General features: G+C 42.5%; 1 protein-coding gene across 3 annotated transcripts; it reads left to right on the forward strand.

Annotated features, from left to right (window-relative positions):
- Positions 1–11,815: 11,815 nt before the first annotated feature.
- LOC123491630 lies at positions 11,816–19,473 on the forward strand. Of its 3 annotated transcripts, XM_045223144.1 has the most exons (5): positions 11,816–12,709; positions 12,864–13,031; positions 13,245–13,340; positions 16,143–16,304; positions 19,397–19,473. In XM_045223144.1, the coding sequence occupies exons 1-5, from the start codon at positions 12,260–12,262 to the stop codon at positions 19,460–19,462; spliced, it is 942 nt and encodes a 313-aa protein (XP_045079079.1). In that variant the 5' UTR covers positions 11,816–12,259; the 3' UTR covers positions 19,463–19,473. The 3 variants fall into 3 exon arrangements, with proteins under 3 accessions (XP_045079079.1, XP_045079078.1, XP_045079080.1); XM_045223143.1 differs by lacking the exon at positions 19,397–19,473 and having other exon boundaries at positions 16,143–18,305; XM_045223145.1 differs by lacking the exons at positions 12,864–13,031; positions 19,397–19,473 and having other exon boundaries at positions 16,143–18,305.
- The last annotated feature ends 2,371 nt before the right edge of the window (positions 19,474–21,844 follow it).

Genomic DNA, 21,844 nt, shown 5'->3' on the forward strand with positions numbered 1-21,844 from the left:
TTCCATTTTAAGCTTTTACATCATACATTTAATTATGCCATGTTTTTTCCTAGTAGCGTAGTAAAATAATACTATTAATTTGATCTTGCTTCATTTTCTCTTTGGACTTTCAATTTGAATTATGAATAAATATATCCTCCATATTTATACACTATGGCATTTTGTTTTTAAAAGGTGTACTATATAGCTTTGGGAAGTACATTTTTATCAGAAAGGAAAGCTCTTCATTGATACATTTTCATAAATAAATAAACTGTCCTCAAAGTTTCAGGCTACTTTACTTTAAAGTAGCCACCTTTCTAGCTGGAAATAGTGTTATAGGGACTTTATTTTCTTCTGTGGATGGGATGTTTATTCAGTTATGGAAATGGATAAAATAATTTTTATTGTCTTATTAATATTGTTAATTTTGCTTTTCGAGTTTGAATTAATTTTCTAAAACTATACAGTGCACCCTGAAGTTGCTAGATTTGAACCAGATAGCCAAAGGAAGGCTAAACACTGCCTTTGTACATGGTAATGTACCGTTTTGAAATTTTAGCAGTTTTAGTTGTGAAGAATTTACAAGCAATTTGTTTATACATTGCTGCACTGCAAGTTTACAACCAGATGGCCAAAAGTGTGCCTTTGTAATTGTTTATTTAATTCTCTTTTTAATTCTTAATTATTTGTATTACTATTATTGTTATATTACTATTATTATTAAATAGATTGTTTCATGTTGTGCTAAAAGGCACAGGTGTGGGCAAATAATCTTTCTAAACAAATGTTTGGTCACCACCCAAGACTTGCTGATGCCCTCCTGGTAATGTTGTATTAACAGTTTATAAGCTATTTGTGATATAATGATATTTTCTTAATGTAATTTTAGCTTTTCTGAGTTTGAATATGTTCTACTATTACATAGTTCATCTTAAAGTATAAACAAAATGCCCAGAAGTAGACTTGTTAATTGTTATTTTTTATTTTATATTTTTTTGCTAAAAGACTGGGCAAGAAAAGTTTATACTAATCATCTGAATAGATGATGTTTTTTTGTTTGACCTTTAAGTCAAGAGTACTTATTATTTTTAAGGCAATCAGTTGCCACAAATATTTTAAGTTTGGTTGTAAATGATTTTGAGTTGTAACAAGTCTATGTTTTTGAGTTATGGGTAATCAGAGGATTGATTGAAAAAACGAATAAATGTTAAGTTAACTCAGGATATTTATGTTTCATTTTCATGCTTGAAATTATTAAGTTCTCTTGAGATATTGCAATGAGAAAGATGAATAAATATTCTGAGTAGCATAAACTGAAAAGGTTTGAGTTGGCTTAATCAGTAAATTTAATTGAATTATAATTTAAAATTATATTTAACATGAACTCCAAATATATAAGGAATGATATACTCAAATGTTTGAGTTTATGAACTTGTGGCAACTGATTACCTCACTTTTATTAAGTTCTGCTTACTTATTCGGGTTTACAGTGTATATGTCTGTGCTATGTGCAGGCAGCTAGTATAATTATTGTTTGTGAAGTAAGTATGGTGATTATTATTAAGGTTCTGGTCGTCTGAGATACCAACAAGTAGGCTATACAATATCAAGGAATATATGTATTTTTCTATTAGTGTATTTGAGTTTGTTCTGTCGTTTCTAGATGATTAAATTGAAATTGCATCCAACTTTATATGGCTTTTACATACAGTGGGGGAAAAAAGTATTTAGTCAGCCATCAATTGTGCAAGTTCTCCCACTTAAAAAGATGAGAGGCCTGTAATTTCCATCATAGGTACACGTCAACTATGACAGACAAATTGAGAAAAAAGAATCCAGAAAATCACATTGTAGGATTTTTTATGAATTTATTTGCAAATTATGGTGGAAAATAAGTATTTGGTCACCTACAAACAAGCAAGATTTCTGGCTCTCACAGACCTGTAACTTCTTCTTTAAGAGGCTACCCTGTCCTCCACTCGTTACCTGTATTAATGGCACCTGTTTTAACTTGTTATCAGTATAAAAGACACCTGTCCACAACCTCAAACAGTCACACTCCAAACTCCACTATGGCCAAGACCAAAGAGCTGTCAAAGGAACCAGAAACAAAATTGTAGACCTGCACCAGGCTGGGAAGACTGAATCTGCAATAGGTAAGCAGCTTGGTTTGAAGAAATCAACTGTGGGAGCAATTATTAGGAAATGGAAGACATACAAGACCACTGATAATCTCCCTCGATCTGGGGCTCCACGCAAGATCTCACCCCGTGGGGTCAAACTGATCACAAGAACGGTGAGCAAAAATCCCAGAACCACACGGGGGGACCTAGTGAATGACCTGCAGAGAGCTGGGACCAAAGTAACAAAGCCTACTATCAGTAACACACTACGCCGCCGGGGACTCAAATCCTGCAGTGCCAGACATGTCCCCCTGCTTAAGCCAGTACATGTCCAGGCCCGTCTGAAGTTTGCTAGAGTGCGTTTGGATGATCCAGAAGAGGATTGGGAGAATGTCATATGGTCAGATGAAACCAAAATATAACTTTTTGGTAAAAACTCAACTTGTCGTGTTTGGAGGACAAAGAATGCTGAGTTGAATCCAAAGAACACCATACCTACTGTGAAGCATGGGGGTGGAAACATCATGCTTTGGGGCTGTTTTTCTGCAAAGGGACCAGGACGACTGATCCGTGTAAAGGAAAGAATGAATGGGGCCATGTATCGTGAGATTTTGAGTGAAAACCTCCTTCCATCAGCAAGGGCATTGAAGATGAAACGTGGCTGGGTCTTTCAGCATGACAATGATCCCAAACACACCGCCCGGGCAACAAAGGAGTGGCTTCGTAAGAAGCATTTCAAGGTCCTGGAGTGGCCTAGCCAGTCTCCAGATCTCAACCCCATAGAAAATCTTTGGAGGGAGTTGAAAGTCCGTTTTTGCCCAGCGACAGCCCCAAAACATCACTGCTCTAGAGGAGATCTGCATGGAGGAATGGGCCAAAATACCAGCAACAGTGTGTGAAAACCTTGTGAAGACTTACAGAAAACGTTTGACCTGTGTCATTGCCAACAAAGGGTATATAACAAAGTATTGAGTAACTTTTGTTATTGACCAAATACTCATTTTCCACCATAATTTGCAAATAAATTAATAAAAAATCCTACAATGTGATTTTCTGGATTTTTTTTCTTCTCATTTTCTCTGTCATAGTTGACCTATGATGAAAATTACAGGCCTCTCTCATCTTAAGTGGGAGAACTTGCACAATATATATATATATATATATATACAGTGGGGGGAAAAAGTATTTAGTCAGCCACCAATTGTGCAAGTTCTCCCACTTAAAATGATGAGAGGCCTGTAATTTTCATCATAGGTACATGTCAACTATGACAGACAAAATGAGATTTTCTTTCTCCAGAAAATCCCACCACCATGTTTGACTGTAGGCAAGACACTTGTCTTTGTACTCCTCACCTGGTTGCCGCCACACACGCTTGACACCATCTGAACCAAATAAGTTTATCTTGGTCTCATCAGACCACAGAACATGGTTCCAGTAATCCATGTCCGTAGTCTGCTTGTCTTCAGCAAACTGTTTGCGGTCTTTCTTGTGCATCATCTTTAGAAGAGGCTTCCTTCTGGGACGACAGCCATGCAGACCAATTTGGTGCAGTGTATGGTCTGAGCACTGACAGGCTGACCCCCCACCCCTTCAACCGCTGCAGCAATGCTGGCAGCACTCATACGTCTATTTCCCAAAGACAACCTCTGGATTTGACGCTGAGCACGTTCACTCAACTTCTTTGGTCGACCATGGTGAGGCCTGTTCTGAGTGGAACCTGTCCTGTTAAACCTCTGTATGGTCTTGGCCACCGTGCTGCAGCTCAGTTTCAGGGTCTTGGCAATCTTCTTATAGACCAGGCCATCTTTATGTAGAGCAACAATTCTTTTTTTCAGATCCTCAGAGTTCTTTGCCATGAGGTGCCATGTTGAACTTCCAGTGACCAGTATGAGGGAGTGTGAGAGCGATGACACCAAATTTTAACACACCTGCTCCCCATTCACACCTGAGACCTTGTAACACTAACGAGTGAACATTTTCACTTAGGGGGTGTACTCACTTTTGTTGCCAGCGGTTTAGACATTAATGGCTGTGTGTTGAGTTATTTTGAGGGGACAGCAAATGTACACTGTTATACAAGCTGTACATTCACTACTCTACAATGTAGCAAAGTGTCATTTCTTCAGTGTTGTCACATGAAAATATATACTCAAATATTTACAAAAATGTGAGGGGTGTACTCACTTTTGTGAGATACTGTATATATGTGTATATGTTTGGGAGGGAACAGCTATGTGTTTGATATTTTCTAAGAAGTGATATGTGTCCCTAAAATAACTGGGGTGCTTAGTGGAGAGGGGGTTGATATAATTAAGATGTTGTAGGACTCCCTTTTGCAGTCAGAAACAATTTCTCTTCCGGGGGAAACTTAACGGGAACTATCCAGGTGTCTGGTTCTTTGTGTATACACCCACTCAATTGGTTGGCACTTAAAATAGCCTTTGGGGGTTGAGTAGTCAAGTTGATGCCGCAGTAGCGAATTTACTTGGCTTTGACGGCATTCTCGGTCTTCTTGGGGAGTAGCACCGCCCGGATGTTGGGTCCTCGTCGTTACGGAAGGCCAGCTGCAGGTGACAGGGGATGATGTGAGTCTTCTTGTTTGCACAGGCAGTCTCCGGCCAACTCCAGGGTCTCAGCAGTCAGGTATTCAAGCACGGCGGCCAGGTAGACTGGTGCGACAGCGCCCACACGCTCAGCGTAGTTGCCTTTGCGCATCAGCCTGTTCACTACATTCTGATTTTTAAAAATAAGGGCATCTTGTAATCCAGCTTGATTTAAATGTTCATGTAACATTTGTTCCCAACATTGAAAGATTGTTTGCGTTTGTGTTTTTTTTTTTTACAGGAAGATGAAGGGGGTGATGTCCTGCAGGACCTAGCACAACATGTAAGGAAAATCGTTGTGTACTAACCTGGGATATTTATGTTAAGGATTATGTTTACCCATAGATGTCAGTATTGACTCAATACGGGGTTTACTTTCCGCTATCCCTAGCCGTTTAAATGTCTGACGTATAACCGTGCATGAGAAAGCCACAGGTAGCATAATGTAGTCCCCATACCCATTCCATACGAGTGAGTGTCAGTAGTCTACTACACTGTAAACCCGAATGTTCAAAATAATTAATTGTAATACGTAGTGTAAACTTAAAATGTTCTTAAAAGTTGTACTTACTTAAAAATGTTGAGTGCCAGTAGCAATTTTCTTCTTTTTGAGTTTATTGAACTTATAATAATAATAATAATATGAACATTTTTCATTTTTATGTAACTGCTACTTAACATATATTTTTTTTACTTAAAACTATATGGATTAAACATGAATTTATGTCTTATTTTGAAAGAACAAATTAATCAAATCAAGAACGAATTGAGAATAAATCAATTGCATCAGATAGATTTGTATATATATATATAAAATATCATACACACACACACACACGTGTATATACGTTTATAAATAATTAATTGTTAATAGTTTGCTTGTTACAAGGTTGGCTAGTTAATAAATTACATATATGCACTCACATATTTTATTTTGTAGTATTTGCGTGCACTTCCTCTTCAGGCAGCAGACCGGAGCCGAGGAGAAGGGCAGGAGACCGGAGGGTAACACTCAGCTCTGCACAAATGAGTTGTGAATGTAAGTAGTCAACATAAAACTTGCTTGAATGTTTGTATGTTTGTTTCTGGAGGTTCAACGTGTTTTTAAGACGGACAAAGTGAGTCACGTTAGCAATGTAAAACGGTTATCTGTTAGGTTAGCAAGCTAACATGCAAAGTCATCCCGCCAGTTAGCTAGCTGTATAGGCTACATGGCTAGGCTAATGTAGTTGTAAAAAACTGGTTGAGCCCAACGTGCAGCGGTGGATAGTAAGGTATCATGTACCGCTCAATAAAAACTCGAAATCTGTGCTGGAGCTGCGTCAGTGTTGTGAGTGAAAGCAGAAGCTAACTCCACGTGTTGTGACTTAGGCTAACTGAAAGCTATTCTCTGCAAGTTGAATTAGCTGGTTACTTTGTTTGTATTAATATTTTTGTTATTGCTACGATAAGAATTTATGGATGCTACCAGCCCAAAATTACCCAACTTTGACTTATTTGTGTAATAAAATGTTTTGAATAGTCTAACAGGCATTTTACACATCTACTTTGTTTTAATCAATGTTGGTGTAGCTATATTGTTGTACACTTTTAGTATGAGGAATATGACTGCAGTTTTTGATAGTTCTGATGGAGGTTTAAACTTCATGACAGGTGTCCTGTAAAATAATACAGCCCTAATCAACATACATGACCTGCATTTTGGAATTGCACTCTTTGGTAACACATTCTAAAGAACATGTCTATAATGCATTAAATGCACAAATATATCTGGCTAATGTTATGGTAGTTATAATGTACTGTGGAACCCAGGTCTCAGATTTTTCTTTCAAACACTGTCACTTTGGTATGGAGGTTGTCAGTGGGTGCTGTAGGTGGGTGTGGTGCAGGAATCAGATGCAGGACGCAGAAAAATAAGTCCAATAGACTTTAGTGAACAGCACACTCAAATACACGAGTCAAACGCCCGGAGGCGAGAAGGTCCGCACACAGGCGAAAACCAAAGGCGCACAAAACAGTGCGTAAATAACCTCCTAACACAGAGGAGGAAAATACGAAATGCACAAGGAAAACAGTAGCGCACAAAACACGACAGCGAAACAATAACACACAAACACAGACACACACAACAAGAACTAAATAGAACACTAACGAGGACTAACTAGACACAGGTGTACAACATCAAGACCAAACCAAACGAACATGAAACATAGATCGGTGGCAGCTAGTACTCCGGAGACGACGACCGCGAAGCCTGCCCGAACCAGGAGGAGGAGCAGCCTCGGCGAAACCGTGACAGTACCCCCCCTTGACGCGCGGCTCCAGCCGTGCGCCGACCCCGGCCTCGGGGACGACGCGGAGCAGGGCGCGCGGGATGGTCCCGGTGGAACTCCGACAGGAGAGATGGGTCTAGGATGTCCCTCCGCGGCACCCAGCACCGCTCCTCCGGGCTGTACCCCTCCCACTCCACGAGATACTGGAGACCCCCATCCGGCGTCTGGAGTCCAAGATGGACCGAGCGGTGTGCGCCGGAGCCCCCTCGATGTCCAATGGGGGCGGAGGAGTCTCTCCTATCTCATTGTCCTGGAGTGGACCAGCTACCACCGGCCTGAGAAGAGACACATGGAACGAGGGGTTAATATTCTTATATTCAACAGGTAGATGTAACCTATAACACACCTCGTTCAATCTTCTCAGGACTTTAAAGGGCCCCACAAACCGCCGACCCAGCTTCCGGCAGGGCAGGCGGAGGGGTAGGTTTCTGGTAGAGAGCCAGACTCGATCTCCGGGTGCGTACACCGGCCCCTCACTGCAGTGGAGATCGGCGCTCGCCTTGTGACGAAGGACAGCCCGCTGCAGGTGGACATGGGCAGCGTTCCACGTCTCTTCCGAGCGCCTCATCCAATCATCCACCGCAGGGGCCTCGATCTGGCTCTGCTGCCACGGTGCCAGAACCGGCTGGTAACCTAATACACATTGAAAAGGGGTTAGATTAGTAGAGGAGTGGCGGAGAGAGTTCTGGGCCATCTCGGCCCAGGGAATGTAACGCACCCACTCCTCAGGCCGGTCCTGGCAATACGACCTCAGAAACCTACCCACATCCTGGTTGACACGTTCCACCTGCCCGTTACTCTCCGGGTGGTACCCCGAGGTAAGGCTAACCGAGCCCCCCAAACGCTCCATAAACGCTCTCCACACACGGGAGGTAAACTGGGGGCCTCGATCAGACACAATATCCTCGGGGACCCCGTAATGCCGGAAGACGTGGGTAAATAGGGCCTCAGCGGTCTGTAGGGCAGTAGGAAGACCCGACATAGGGAGAAGACGACAGGCCTTAGAGAACCGGTCCACAACGACCAGGATGGTGGTATTCCCCTGAGAGAGGGGAAGGTCTGTTACAAAATCCACCGAGAGGTGGGACCATGGTCGTTGTGGAACGGGTAGGGGCTGTAACTTACCCCTGGGCAGATGTCGGGGCGCCTTAAACTGGGCGCACACCGAGCAGGAGGAGACCCTCACATCCCTAGCCAAAGTAGGCCACCAGTATTTAGTGCTAAGGCAATGCACTGTCCGGCCAATACCCGGATGTCCAGAGGAGGGTGACGTGTGAGCCCAGTAGATGAGTCGATCCCGAATCTCGAGCGGAACGTACTTCCGACCCTCAGGACATTGTGGAGGGCTGGGGTCGGTACGCAACGTTCGCTCGGCCTCGACCTCCCACACCACCGGTGCCACAAGGCAAGACTCCGGTAGTATGGGAGTAGGCTCAACGGACCTCTCCTCCGTGTCATACCGCCAGGACAGTGCATCTGCCTTGCCATTCTGGGACCCAGGGATGTACGTGATTTTAAATACGAACCTGGTGAGAAACATACTCCATCGAGCCTGGCGAGGGTTCAGTCTCCTCGCTGCCCGGATGTACTCCAGGTTCCGATGGTCAGTCAAAATGAGGAAAGGGTGTTGAGCCCCCTCAAGCCAATGCCTCCACACCTTAAGGGCCTGAACTACAGCTAACAGCTCCCTGTCCCCAACGTCATGGTTACGGCTCCGCCGGGCTGAGCTTTTTGGAGTAAAAGCACAGGGGCGGAGTTTAGGTGGCGAGCCGGACCGTTGAGAGAGCACGGCCCCTATACCAGCCTCAGACGCGTCCACCTCAACCTGAAAGGAATTGTGGGATCCGGATGCGCCAGCACCGGAGCCGGCGTAAACAGGTCCTTCAGTCTCCCAAAGGCCCTGTCAGCATCAGCTGACCACTGCAGCCGCACCGGACCCCCCTTTCAGAAGGGGCGTGATGGGAGCTGCCACCTGTCCAAAACCCTGGATAAACCTCCGGTAGTAATTCGCAAAGCCCAAGAACTGCTGCACCTCTTTTACAGTGGTTGGAGTTTGCCAATTACGCACAGCGGACACACGATCCACCTCCATACTCACCCCTGACGCGGACAACCGATAACCCAAAAAGGAGACCGACTCCTGGAAAAACAGACATTTCTCTGCCTTGACATATAGGTCGTGCTCCAACAGCCTCCCTCAATACACGTCGCACCAGGGTTACATGCTCGGCTCGGGTAGACGAGTACACCAGAATATCATCAATGTACACGACCACCCCTTGTCCCTGCATATCCCGGAAAATGTCATCTACGAAGGATTGAAAGACTGATGGAGCATTCATCAACCCATATGGCATGACAAGATATTCGAAATGACCTGACGTGGTACTAAACGCTGTTTTCCATTCATCGCCCTCCCTAATGCGCACCAAGTTATACGCGCTCCTGAGATCCAATTTTGTGAAAAACCGCGCCCCATGCAACGACTCCGTCATGGTCTCAATCAGAGGAGTGGATAACTGTATTTCACAGTAATCTGATTGAGACCACGGTAATCAATGCACGGGCGCAACCCTCCATCTTTCTTTTTCACAAAAAAGAAACTCGAAGAGGCGGGGGAAGTGGAAGGCCGAATGTATCCCTGTCTCAAAGATTCGGCTATGTAGGTCTCCATAGCTTTTCTCTCCTCTTGAGACAAAGGATACACATGGCTCTGTGGGAGCGCTGCTCCTGCCTGGAGATCAATCGCACAATCCCCCGGTCTATGGGGAGGCAACTGCGTCGGCCTAGTTTTGCTAAACACAAGAGCTAAATCCCCATATTCAGGCGGAATGTGCAGTGCGGGCACTTGGTTTGGACTTTCCACTGAAGTCGCCCCCACGGAAACACCCAGACATCGCCCCTCACACTGAACAGACCACCCATCGAGAGCCCTCTGTTGCCACGAAATAGCAGGGTTATGGGTGCTTAACCAGGGAATCCCCAGCACCACTGGGTACGCAGGAGAGTCGATCAGATACAGCTGTATAGTCTCTTCATGACCCCCCTGCGCACACATCCTAAGTGGCGCTGTGACTTCCCTGATCAACCCCGACCCCAACGGACGGCTATCTAAGGCATGAACGGGAAAAGGTTTGTCAACGGGTAGGAGAGGGATCCCTAACTCTATACAAAAGTGCGCAACAGAAAGCTCTGGGTAGGTGGGGCGTCTACTCACCTGGGAGGCCCCCCCAGTGCGTGGCCTGTTGTCTTCTCCCCCGGAGAACCCTCCCCAGCACCTGGCCGCAGTGTGCCCTCCACGACCGCACTTGGTGCAGGAGACAGGCCCCCTCGGGCTCCTCCTACTCCGTTCTCTAGCGCCGGCACCCCCGAGCTCCATAGGGCTCGGCTCGGAGGTGCCGGAGGGTGGAATGGACGGACCCCCCTCGGTACGTCCACGGGTGGCCAGCAGGGTGTCTAAACGGATGGACATATCAACAAACTGGTCGAAAGTCAGATGGGTATCCCTGCAGGCCAACTCTCGTTGAACGTCCTCCCGGAGGCTACACCGAAAATGGTCAATGAGAGCCCGTTCATTCCAGTACTCTAAAGCAAACGCCTGTGCGCTCCTCCTCCCCTGTCTCAAGTGGACTAGCCGCTCCCCCGCCGCTTTGCCCTCAGGTGGATGGTCAAACACGGCCTTGAAGCGGCGGGAGAACTCGGCGTAGGAGATGGTGTTGGCGTCCATCTTCCTCCACTCAGCGTTAGCCCACTCCAACGCCTTTCCCGAGAGACAGGAGATGAGGGCGGAAACGCTCCGTGTCCCGAGGGCACCGGGTGTACAGTGGCCAGGTAGAGCTCCACCTGCAGGAGGAACCCCTGACACCCGGCAGCTGTTCCGTCATACGCCCTCGGGAGCGAGAGCCGAATCCTCCTGGGTTCCGGACCTGGGGCTGGTGGACCGGCCGATGGGGTGGACAGGGTAGGTGGAGGTGTGGGTACCCTGCTGGCTTCCCATCGGTGCAGGGTGTTGATCACGTCCTGTAGAGCGGTCTCCAGTTGTCTTATCTGGCCCTCCTGCCAATGGATATGCTCCTCGAGCGACACAGGTGTCACAGCCGATCCTGCTGATTCCATAATGGTGTGTTATTCTGTCAGTGGGTGCTGTAGGTGGGTGTGGTGCAGGAATCAGATGCAGGACGCAGAAAAATAAGTCCAATAGACTTTAGTGAACAGCACACTCAAATACACGAGTCAAACGCCCGGAGGCGAGAAAGTCCGCACACAGGCGAAAACCAAAGGCGCACAAAACAGTGCGTAAATAACCTCCTAACACAGAGGAGGAAAATACGAAATGCACAAGGAAAACAGTAGCGCACAAAACACGACAGCGAAACAATAACACACAAACACACACAACGAGAACTAAATAGAACACTAATGAGGACTAACTAGACACAGGTGTACAACATCAAGACCAAACCAAACGAACATGAAACATAGATCGGTGGCAGCTAGTACTCCGGAGACGACGACCGCCGAAGCCTGCCCGAACCAGGAGGAGGAGCAGCCTCGGCCGAAACCATGACAGTGGTATAAAGCATTATGAATGCTGAACACAGTTGGAGGTTGTCATTAATGATTAAAAACATTTAGAAAGCCTTATAAATGCACTATAATGTCTGTGTGCTGATGTGTTTTTAACCTTCAAATCTCTTCTTTTATTAAAGTGATGGCAGCTGAAGCCCCACAAAACATGATCCTTCATGTCATCGAGGCAGACCGGGTTAGAAAATTAAAACTCAGCTCCCGTCCAGCCTCTGTTGATGCAGTGATTGAGATTTTAAAAGAACAACTGGAATTGGACTGTGACTTCAGTTTGCAATACAAAGATCCAGACTTTGATGGAAAACTCACTTGCCTTGTTGACATCGAGGAGTTACCACAAAAAGCCTGTGTTCATATTTCAGTTAGACAGGATTCCAGTTCTCTTGCATCAACTGATACCCTTTCAGATGTGTCATCCCCAGAACGTCTGAGCAGATGGCCTCCAGGTCCTTTACATATTCCCACATTTGCATTTGACGTTGAGCTGACACTTAGAGATGGGAATGCTGAATTTGAAAAGAATGAGAGACCTCTTCAGTTGTCAAGGGACCAAAAGCACAATATTTTAGACAAACTGGCATCTACCATATATGGTTTTAAGGCATACCCCAGTGATAAAGAGATAGCAATGGTGGCTGAAGCTCTTGTGAGGAAACACCCCTGTTTAAAAGAAGCAGATTCTGACAATGGATGGAATGGGTGGAAGAACAGCATCAAGTTTAAAATGGGCAATTACAGGACCAAGATGAGAAGGGCTGGATGTCAGGAGGTCGCTGTAAATGCTGGGAAAAGAAGCCGTAAAAACCCTGAGAATGAACCTTCACACTCCAACATCAAAAGGCCTAAGTGTGCAGAGGTCAACTTTCTGCCTAACTTTCCTCAAGGAGAGGATCCCTCAAGCCTTGAACTTTTGAGGCAGGCTATTGTCGAGGAAGTAAAGAAGACTGAGAGAAACCTACCCATTATTAGTAAGATGATGCAGAACACGTTTGCCTTGCGACGACAGACTATTGTAATGTCCTGCCCACCGGTGAAAGAGCTAATGGACCTCTGGCCTGCTCTTCATATGCAGTCTGAGGTAAAATCATCATCAATTTAATAAATAAAATCATTTTGTAGGTTATTTTTTCTGTTTTTATCTTTGCTACTGTATGTCACATTGTGTGTAATGTTGCCTAATTTCATTCATCCTAAAATATATAATTGCTGTTACTGTCCTTTCCTCAATGGAGGTATATGCAGAGTTCCAACGGATAACTAACCAGAACCTACCTAACACTTTCTATGCCAAGCTTGATCGCCACACTCCTCGTTTGATGGCCTTATTTAGACAGAAAGCTTCCAAAACTGAAAAGACTGCAGATGCTTTGGCAAACATTTTCAAAGTCCATGATACACAGGTGATTATACATTTCACAGGTAGTCTTAGTGTAATGTTGGGAGTTTAATGCTTCAAATAAGCTTTTTAATTCCACAATTGCACCAGTCAGCAGGTTATTAGTGGATTTATGTGCAGATATTGGCAATTAATTAATGAATTAATAATTAGTTGGGACTGTTTGTCATTGGGTTTGATAAGTAAACTTGTCACAACACTATTTTAATCTTCTTAGGAATTACATGATGTCCACACAAGGCGTACCACTGTTCTCCATGCCCTTCCTGATTATCTACTAGAGGAAGTCTCTGGATTTTTCAGAACATGTGTGGTAAGTCCCAGTAAAGAGATATCAGGCCTATTGTACTGTAAATTAACAAATTCATATCTTCATTTCATTTCCAACACACTAGAATTTCTGTATACAGTGGGGAAAAAAAGTATTTAGTCAGCCACCAATTGTGCATGTTCTCCCACTTAAAAAGATGAGAGAGGCCTGTAATTTTCATCATAGGTACACGTCAACTATGACAGACAAATTGAGAAAAAATAATCCAGAAAATCCCATTGTAGGATTTTTTATGAATTTATTTGCAAATTATGTTGGAAAATAAGTATTTGGTCACCTACAAACAAGCAAGATTTCTGGCTCTCACAGATCTGTAACTTCTTCTTTAAGAGGCTCCTCTGTCCTCCACTCGTTACCTGTATTAATGGCACCTGTTTGAACTTGTTATCAGTATAAAAGACACCTGTCCACAACCTCAAACAGTCACACTCCAAACTTCACAATGGCCAAGACCAAAGAGCTGTCAAAGGACACCAAAAACAAAATTGTAGACCTGCACCAGGCTGGGAAGACTGAATCTGCAATAGGTAAGCAGCTTGGTTTGAAGAAATCAACTGTGGGAGCAATTATTAGGAAATGGAAGACATATATGACCACTGATAATCTCCCTCGATCTGGGGCTCCACGCAAGATCTCACCCCGTGGGGTCAAAATGATCACAAGAACGGTGAGCAAAAATCCCAGAACCACACGGGGGGACCTAGTGAATGACCTGCAGAGAGCTGGGACCAAAGTAACAAAGCCAACCATCAGTAACACACTACGCCGCCAGGGACTCAAATCCTGCAGTGCCAGACGTATACCCCTGCTTAAGCCAGTACATGTCCAGGCCCGTCTGAAGTGCATTTGGATGATCCAGAAGAGGATTGGGAGAATGTTATATGGTCAGATGAAACCAAAATATAACTTTTTGGTAAAAACTCAACTCGTCATGTTTGGAGGACAAAGAATGCTGAGTTGCATCCAAAGAACACCATACCTACTGTGAAGCATGGGGTTGGAAACATCATGCTTTGGGGCTGTTTTTTCTGCAAAGGGACCAGGACGACTGATCCGTGTAAAGGAAAGAATGAATGGGGCCATGTATCGTGAGATATTGAGTGAAACCCTCCTTCCATCAGCAAGGGCATTGAAGATGAAACGTGGCTGGGTCTTTCAGCATGACAATGATCCCAAACACACCGCCCGGACAACGAAGGAGTGGCTTCGTAAGAAGCATTTCAAGGTCCTGGAGTGGCCTAGCCAGTCTCCAGATCTCAACCCCATAGAAAATCTTTGTAGGGAGTTGAAAGTCTGTGTTGCCCAGCGACAGCCCCAAAACATCACTGCTCTAGAGGAGATCTGCATGGAGGAATGGGCCAAAATACCAACAACAGTGTGTGAAAACCTTGTGAAGACTTACAGAAAACGTTTGACCTGTGTCATTGCCAACAAAGGGTATATAACAAAGTATTGAGAAACTTTTGTTACTGGCCAAATACTTATTTTCCACCATCATATGCCAATAAATTCATTAAAAATCCTACAATGTGATTTTCTGGATTTTTTTTCCTCATTTTGTCTGTCATAGTTGACGTGTACCTATGATGAAAATTACAGGCCTCTCTCATCTTTTTAAGTGGGAGAACTTGCACAATTGGTGGCTGACTAAATACTTTTTTTCCCCACTGTATGTACCAGTGTTTCAACTACAAACCTCTGGCAAGATGTTTATAAGTGTGAAGTGTCATTTTGAGCCCATTACAGCATCAAAAAAATCAACTGCAAAGAAAATCAAGTAGCCGTCATTAGCCTCACAGTGGAACACATAAAAGTAATCTCACTTTCTCAGCAACGAGAGCACAACGCAGCAGAATGAACAGGAGTCTTTCAGACTTGTGTATTTATTGTTATTTATATGACATCCAATTAGGGGTGGAACAGTACACAGAAGTCACGGTTCGGTTCATAACTCGGGTCAGACATCACGGTTCGGTTTGGTACAATGGAGGGGAAAGCAAAACAAAAATGCAGAAGGCAAATTTTTTTATTGTGCATGTCTCAGGCTGTCCACTGAGCTAGCTGTAACAGCTTGAAGTGTATAAAGTAAGATGTAAACAGTAAACAAGAAGTACCCTGCATCATCTCCAGACTCCATCTGTAACTTGTAAACAAAATAAGACAATCAGCTAGTAGTGTGATATGGGAGACAAGCGCTGCTCTCATATGTGAATGCACAGAGCAGGGATGTTAAAAGAGCAGCTTCAGGTTACACAGAGCAGTTGATGCGAGTTTTGGTGTTAGCTTCACACGCTAACGGCGAAGCTAACAGCTCGGCGGAGCTAACAGCTAATACCGGAGCAAACAGCGAATCAAACGGGCCTGGAGGCCATTTGTGGTCGAGGCGAGAAGGGATACAGCTACGTCCGTGTTTGGTTGTATTTGGAAGGGACTAGTTCGCTTCATGTGGACTCTTCATTTGGACTGGACTGACTGACTCGACATGTAGGCGGGGCTCGGGAGCTTCAGAGCTAAGGGCAGGGCTACAGATTAGGTGTCCCTAAAGAACCGCTTGTCTAACAGTAGTTCCGCATTACATTAATTAATTTGCACTCAAGTTTTATTTATTTTTATACTGTGTATTCTCCGTGTAAATTCATGTACCGTACCGAGACGCCCGTACCGTTTCGGTTCAATACAAATACATGTACCGTTCCACCCCTACATCCAACTGTAATCAAAATTGCCACAGCCATAGTTTCAGTAAATGTGATTAGTATATGTTCTCCCTTTCATTTTTTAAAGGATGATATGGATGAGCCAGACCTGTGGGATGCATCAGTGGTCCTCCTTACAACAGTCAGTGATGATGCCACAAGCCCAGTTCACTACCACCCAGTGAGAGTCTCTGTCGTCCTAGAGGGTGATGTGGTTGTCAATCTCCCCAGGCTTGCTGATGCCTTCCTGGTAATGTTCGGCCTGATTTATGCACTACATCTCAGCTATCCCAAGGGACTGACAAACACTTTTGAGTTCACACAGAAAATCTTACTTGGTCTTGATGACTCTAAACTGTCACCCAAGCTGCAGAATCTTAAAAATGAGCTGATGTTGTATGTGTAACTGAAGATCCAAAAAGGAGTGGTGGATTCTGATGGCTCACTCTGTTAGAGCATAGTCCATAATGAGAATATGTCATGTCAGGTCCATGTTGAATACTGTTCAACTGTTTATGTTAAAGTTGCTGCTCTACTCAACGGGTTTTCAGCCAAATGGCACAAAGTACACAGTGTCTTTGTGCGTTTTAATGTACATTTAATTGTTGTTAAACTGAAATTCAGGGTTGAATTAAGTGTTTATATATGGAGGATATTTTTATTCATAATTCAAATTGAAAGGCCAAAGGGAAAACGAAGCGAGATCAAATTAAAAATATTATTATTTTACTACACTACTAGGAAAAATCATGCCATAATTAAATTTAAAAAGTCAAATTTAAAATGCAAAGCTTCAACTGTCAGCTGGAAGTCGTTTCAGACCCTCCCACCAGCAGTTGGGCCATGCCTCCTCATTTAAATTGACACCTGTCACTTCTAAATGAAAAGCTTAAATCAAAATGTAAAAGGTGAATCTGAAAATGTCAATGTCAAATGTAAAACGTAAAATTCAAAAGATAAAATGTCGAATTGAAAATTATAAAGGGGAAAGGCTAAAATAAATCAATTATATTTTAGATTTTAATTGAAGTATTTCCATTTTAAGCTTTTACATCATACATTTAATTATGGCATGATTTTTCCTAGTAGCGTAGTAAAATAATACTATAAATTTGATCTTGCTTCTTTTTCTCTTTGGACTTTCAATTTGAATTATGAATAAATATATCCTCCATATTTATACACTATGGCATTTTGTTTTTAAAAGGTGTACTATATAGCTTTGGGAAGTACATTTTTATCAGAAAGGAAAGCTCTTCATTGATACATTTTCATAAATAAATAAACTGTCCTCAAAGTTTCAGGCTACTTTACTTTAAAGTAGCCACCTTTCTAGTTGGAAACAGTGTTATAGGGACTTTATTTTCTTCTGAGGATGGGATGTTTATTCAGTTATGGAAATGGATAAATACTTTTTATTGTCTTATTAATATTGTTAATTTTGCTTTTCGAGTTTGAATTAATTTTCTAAAACTATACAGTGCACCCTGGAGTTGCTAGATTTGAACCAGATAGCCAAAGGAAGGCTAAACACTGCCTTTGTACATGTTAATGTACCGTTTTGAAATTTTAGCAGTTTTAGTTGTGAAGAATTTACAAGCAATTTGTTTATACATTGCTGCACTGCAAGTTTACAACCAGATGGCCAAAAGCGTGGCTTTGTAATTGTTTATTTAATTATCTTTTTAATTCTTAATTATTTGTATTACTATTATTGTTATATTACTATTATTATTAAATAGATTGTTTCATTTTGTGCTAAAAGGCACAGGTGTGGACAAATAATCTTTCTAAACAAATGTTTGGTCACCACCCAAGACTTGCTGATGCCCTCCTGGTAATGTTGTATTAACAGTTTATAAGCTATTTGTGATATAATGATATTTTCTTAATGTAATTTTAGCTTTTCTGAGTTTGAATATGTTCTACTATTACATAGTTCATCTTAAAGTATAAACAAAATGCCCAGAAGTAGACTTATTAATTGTTATTTTTTATTAATGTTTTTTTATTTCATATTTTTTTGCTAAAAGACTGGGCAAGAAAAGTTTATACTAAACGTCTGAATAGATGATGTTTTTTTGTTTGACCTTTAAGTCAAGAGTACTTATTATTTTTAAGGCAATCAGTTGCCACAAATATTTTAAGTTTGGTGGTAAATGATTTTGAGTTGTAACAAGTCTATGCTTTTGAGTTATGGGTAATCAGAAGATTGATTGAAAAAACGAATAAATGTTAAGTTAACTCAGGATATTTATGTTTCATTTTCATGCTTGAAATTATTAAGTTCTCTTGAGATATTGCAATGAGAAAGATGAATAAATATTCTGAGTAGCATAAACTGAAAATGTTTGAGTTGGCTTAATCAGTACATTTAATTATAATTAAAAATTACATTTAACATGAACTCCAAATATATAAGCAATGATATACTCAAATGTTTGAGTTTATGAACTCAAAAAAACAGTGGCAACGGATTGCCTCACTTTCTTAAAGTTCTGCTTACTTATTCGGGTTTACAGTGATATGTCTGTGCTATGTGCAGGCAGCTAGTATAATTATTGTTTGTGAAGTAAGTATGGTGATTATTATTAAGGTTCTGGTCGTCTGAGATACCAACAAGTAGGCTATACAATATCAAGACATATGTATTTTTCTATTAGTGTATTTGACTTTGTTCTGTCGTTTCTGGATGATTAAATTGAAATTGCATCCAACTTTATATGGCTTGTTTTAGATATAGTGATATTTGAGAATTGATTTCATTTCAAATAACTGAAAGTGAGAGGTTGTAATCTGAATAAAGGGGGAAAATGCCATTTATTGAACGTGGTGAGACAGTCTTACACATTTCTAGAGAACCAGTTCGGATTTAAGTATAACTTTTGTATGACTGAAGCTTTTAGTGGTAGGTCCAAGCTTAAAATATTTAATCAATTCTGTCCTCTCTATTGATATTCATTTTATAAATAGGCCCGTTTAATTTTGTCTGGCTTGCTGTTCCAAATCAAATGGAATATTTATTTTTCATATCAATTAAAAAACTGTTCGCTAGGTGTAGGCAAGACCGTAAACTGGGATAATACTATAGAGTTAATCAGTGTAATGTGAGGCTTCTTGTTTGCACGGGCAATGTCTCCGGCCAACTCCAGGATCTCAGCAGTCAGGCACTCGAGCACGGCAGCCAGGTAGACTGGTGCGACAGCGCCCACACGCTCGGCATAGTTGCCTTTGCGCATCAGCCTGGGCATCTCGTAATCCATCTTGATTTAAATGTTCATGTAAAATGTGTTCCCAACATTGAAAGAATGTCTGTGTTTGTGTGTGATTTTTTTATTCCAGGAAGATGAAGGGGGTGATGTCCTGCAGGACCTAGCAAAACATGCAAGGAAAATCGTTGTGTACTAACCTGGGATATTTACGTTAAGGATTATGTTTACCAATAGATGACAGTATTGACTCAATACGGGGTTTGCTTTCCGCTATCCGTAGCCGTTCAAATGTCTGACATATAACCGTGCTCGAGAAAGCCACAGGTAGCGTAATGTATTTCAGCAGATTTCGTGCGTTTCTGTGTGAAAAGACACGAATTTATGTGCTACTTAATTCGTGCGAAAAGACACCAATTTAACCAGTAAGCTACACACAACAACCATAAACGGATAGCCTATTTTTCTTTATTATAGTTGTGAATATACAGAAATGTTGTCTTTATTTAATAATGTTTCAAACATTGTAGTTGTATGCCTATGTACTGTTTGAGATTTTCTGAACATCATTTGTGAGAAAATACACACATTTACGTGCAACTTAATTCGTGGGAAAAATTGTTTTATTAATGCTAACGCTGTTTTCTATGCTTGATTTCGATTAATACTTTGGGATACTTGTGCACTTTTGGTCAGAAAGCCCCCTTTTCCGTGTAGGCAACAGTACACGATTTTCTTCATAATGCATTTCATATTTCGTAGAGTCTAAATTACACAATTTTCTTCATTATTCATTTAATACATGTTAAAGAGGTTAATGTAAAAATAATGAAATATGTCGGCTTTCACTTATGGCACTTCCAAGGCCTTTCTATTGTGGTTATGTCAATCATATTATATACTTAGGCTATTGTAACGCGTTCAACCAGTTAGCAAGTCAGAAATGTCCGTTTCTTGGTACCGACTAGCACTTGAATGCTGTATTATGCCAACTTCACATTCTCGTGGAAAATGGGAAGTTGTAACTCCCACATGATTGTGTTCAAGTGGTTTTGAAGTCGGAACAATTCTTAAACCAATAAGATTGGCAACAACATTTTCACTATTTCTCACTTGTAATTCCTACTTGGAGGGTCATTCAAGTGAAACTTCCCAGTCGGAACTAGGTATTTCCGATAACTCTGATAGCACCCTGAACACGACATTAATATGTGTGATCGACAACAGTAGGGTCTGGGTCCCGGCGTGTCCAGTCCCCATACCCATTCCATAGGAGTGAGTGTCAGTAGTCTACTATATGTCCGTGCTATGTGAAGTAAGTATGGTGATTATTATTAAGGTTCTGGTCGTCTGAGATACCAACAAGTAAGGCTATACAACATACAATATCAATAAATATATATTTTCTCCTATTAGTGTATTTGAGTTTGTTCTGTCGTTTCTGGATGATTTAATTGAAATTGCAACCAACTTTCTATGGCTTGTTTTAGATATAGTGATATTTGAGAGATTATTTCATTTCAAATAACTGAAAGTGAGAGGTTGTAATTTGAATAAAGGGGGGAAATGCCATTACTGAACATGTGGTGATTAGAACAAAAGATTTTACTCTTGACTTTGGCGAATATTATCGCGCGGCAGTGTCCTAATGCCTGCGCGCAGTGGACTATTGGCATCGTTCGCCATAGCAGGCTGGCATTAGATTAGAACATAAGATTTCACTCTTGACTTCAGCGACTATTATTGCGCATAAAGGGCCGGCAGTGTACTTTTGCGCGCACATTGTGCTTTTGCCTGCGCGCAGTGTGCAGTTGCATCCGCGCAGTGTACTATTGGCCTCGTTTGCCATAGCAGGCTAGCATTAAATTATAACACAAGATTTCACTCTTGACTATGGCGACTATTATTGCGTGTAAAGGCCAGCAGTGATCTATTGTTTTGGGCGCGCAGTGTATTATTGCGGGCGCACGCAAAGTGTATTGTTTTTTGGCGTACAGTGTGTTTTATGGGCGCGCAGTGTATTGTTTTGGGTGCGCAGTGTACTGTTTTGGGTCCGCGGTCAAAAAAAAGAGAAGCAAAGCATCCCTTCCGATTGCCGACAGAGGAGGCCTCCGTAACGGGCCAATCGGGGTGGTGGGGAGATGGTGTCCAATCAGCAGATGCCACTGCCGGCTTTATACATTTCACATGGGCATTTCGAGGCTATACTCCGACTGTCTAAGAAGGAAGCTAGCGCCATGGCCAGAACCAAGCAAACCGCTCGCAAATCCACCCGGTGCAAAGCCTACAGGATGCAGCTCGCCGCCAAGGCTGCGCGCAAAGTCAACATGTAAGGAAAATCGTTGTGTACGAACCTGGGATATTTACGTTAAGGATTATGTTTACCAATCGATGACAGTATTGACTCAATACGGGGTTTGCTTTCCGCTATCCGTCGCCGTTTAAATGTCTGACATATAACCGTGCTCGAGAAAACCACAGGTAGCATAATGTATTTCATCAGATTTCGTGCGTTTCTGTGTGAAAAGACACGAATTTATGTGCTACTTAATTCGTGCGAAAAGACAGCAATTTAACACAC

The sequence above is a fragment of the Coregonus clupeaformis genome, chromosome 10, assembly GCF_020615455.1.
Source record: "Coregonus clupeaformis isolate EN_2021a chromosome 10, ASM2061545v1, whole genome shotgun sequence".
Taxonomy (NCBI): Eukaryota; Metazoa; Chordata; class Actinopteri; order Salmoniformes; family Salmonidae; genus Coregonus; species Coregonus clupeaformis.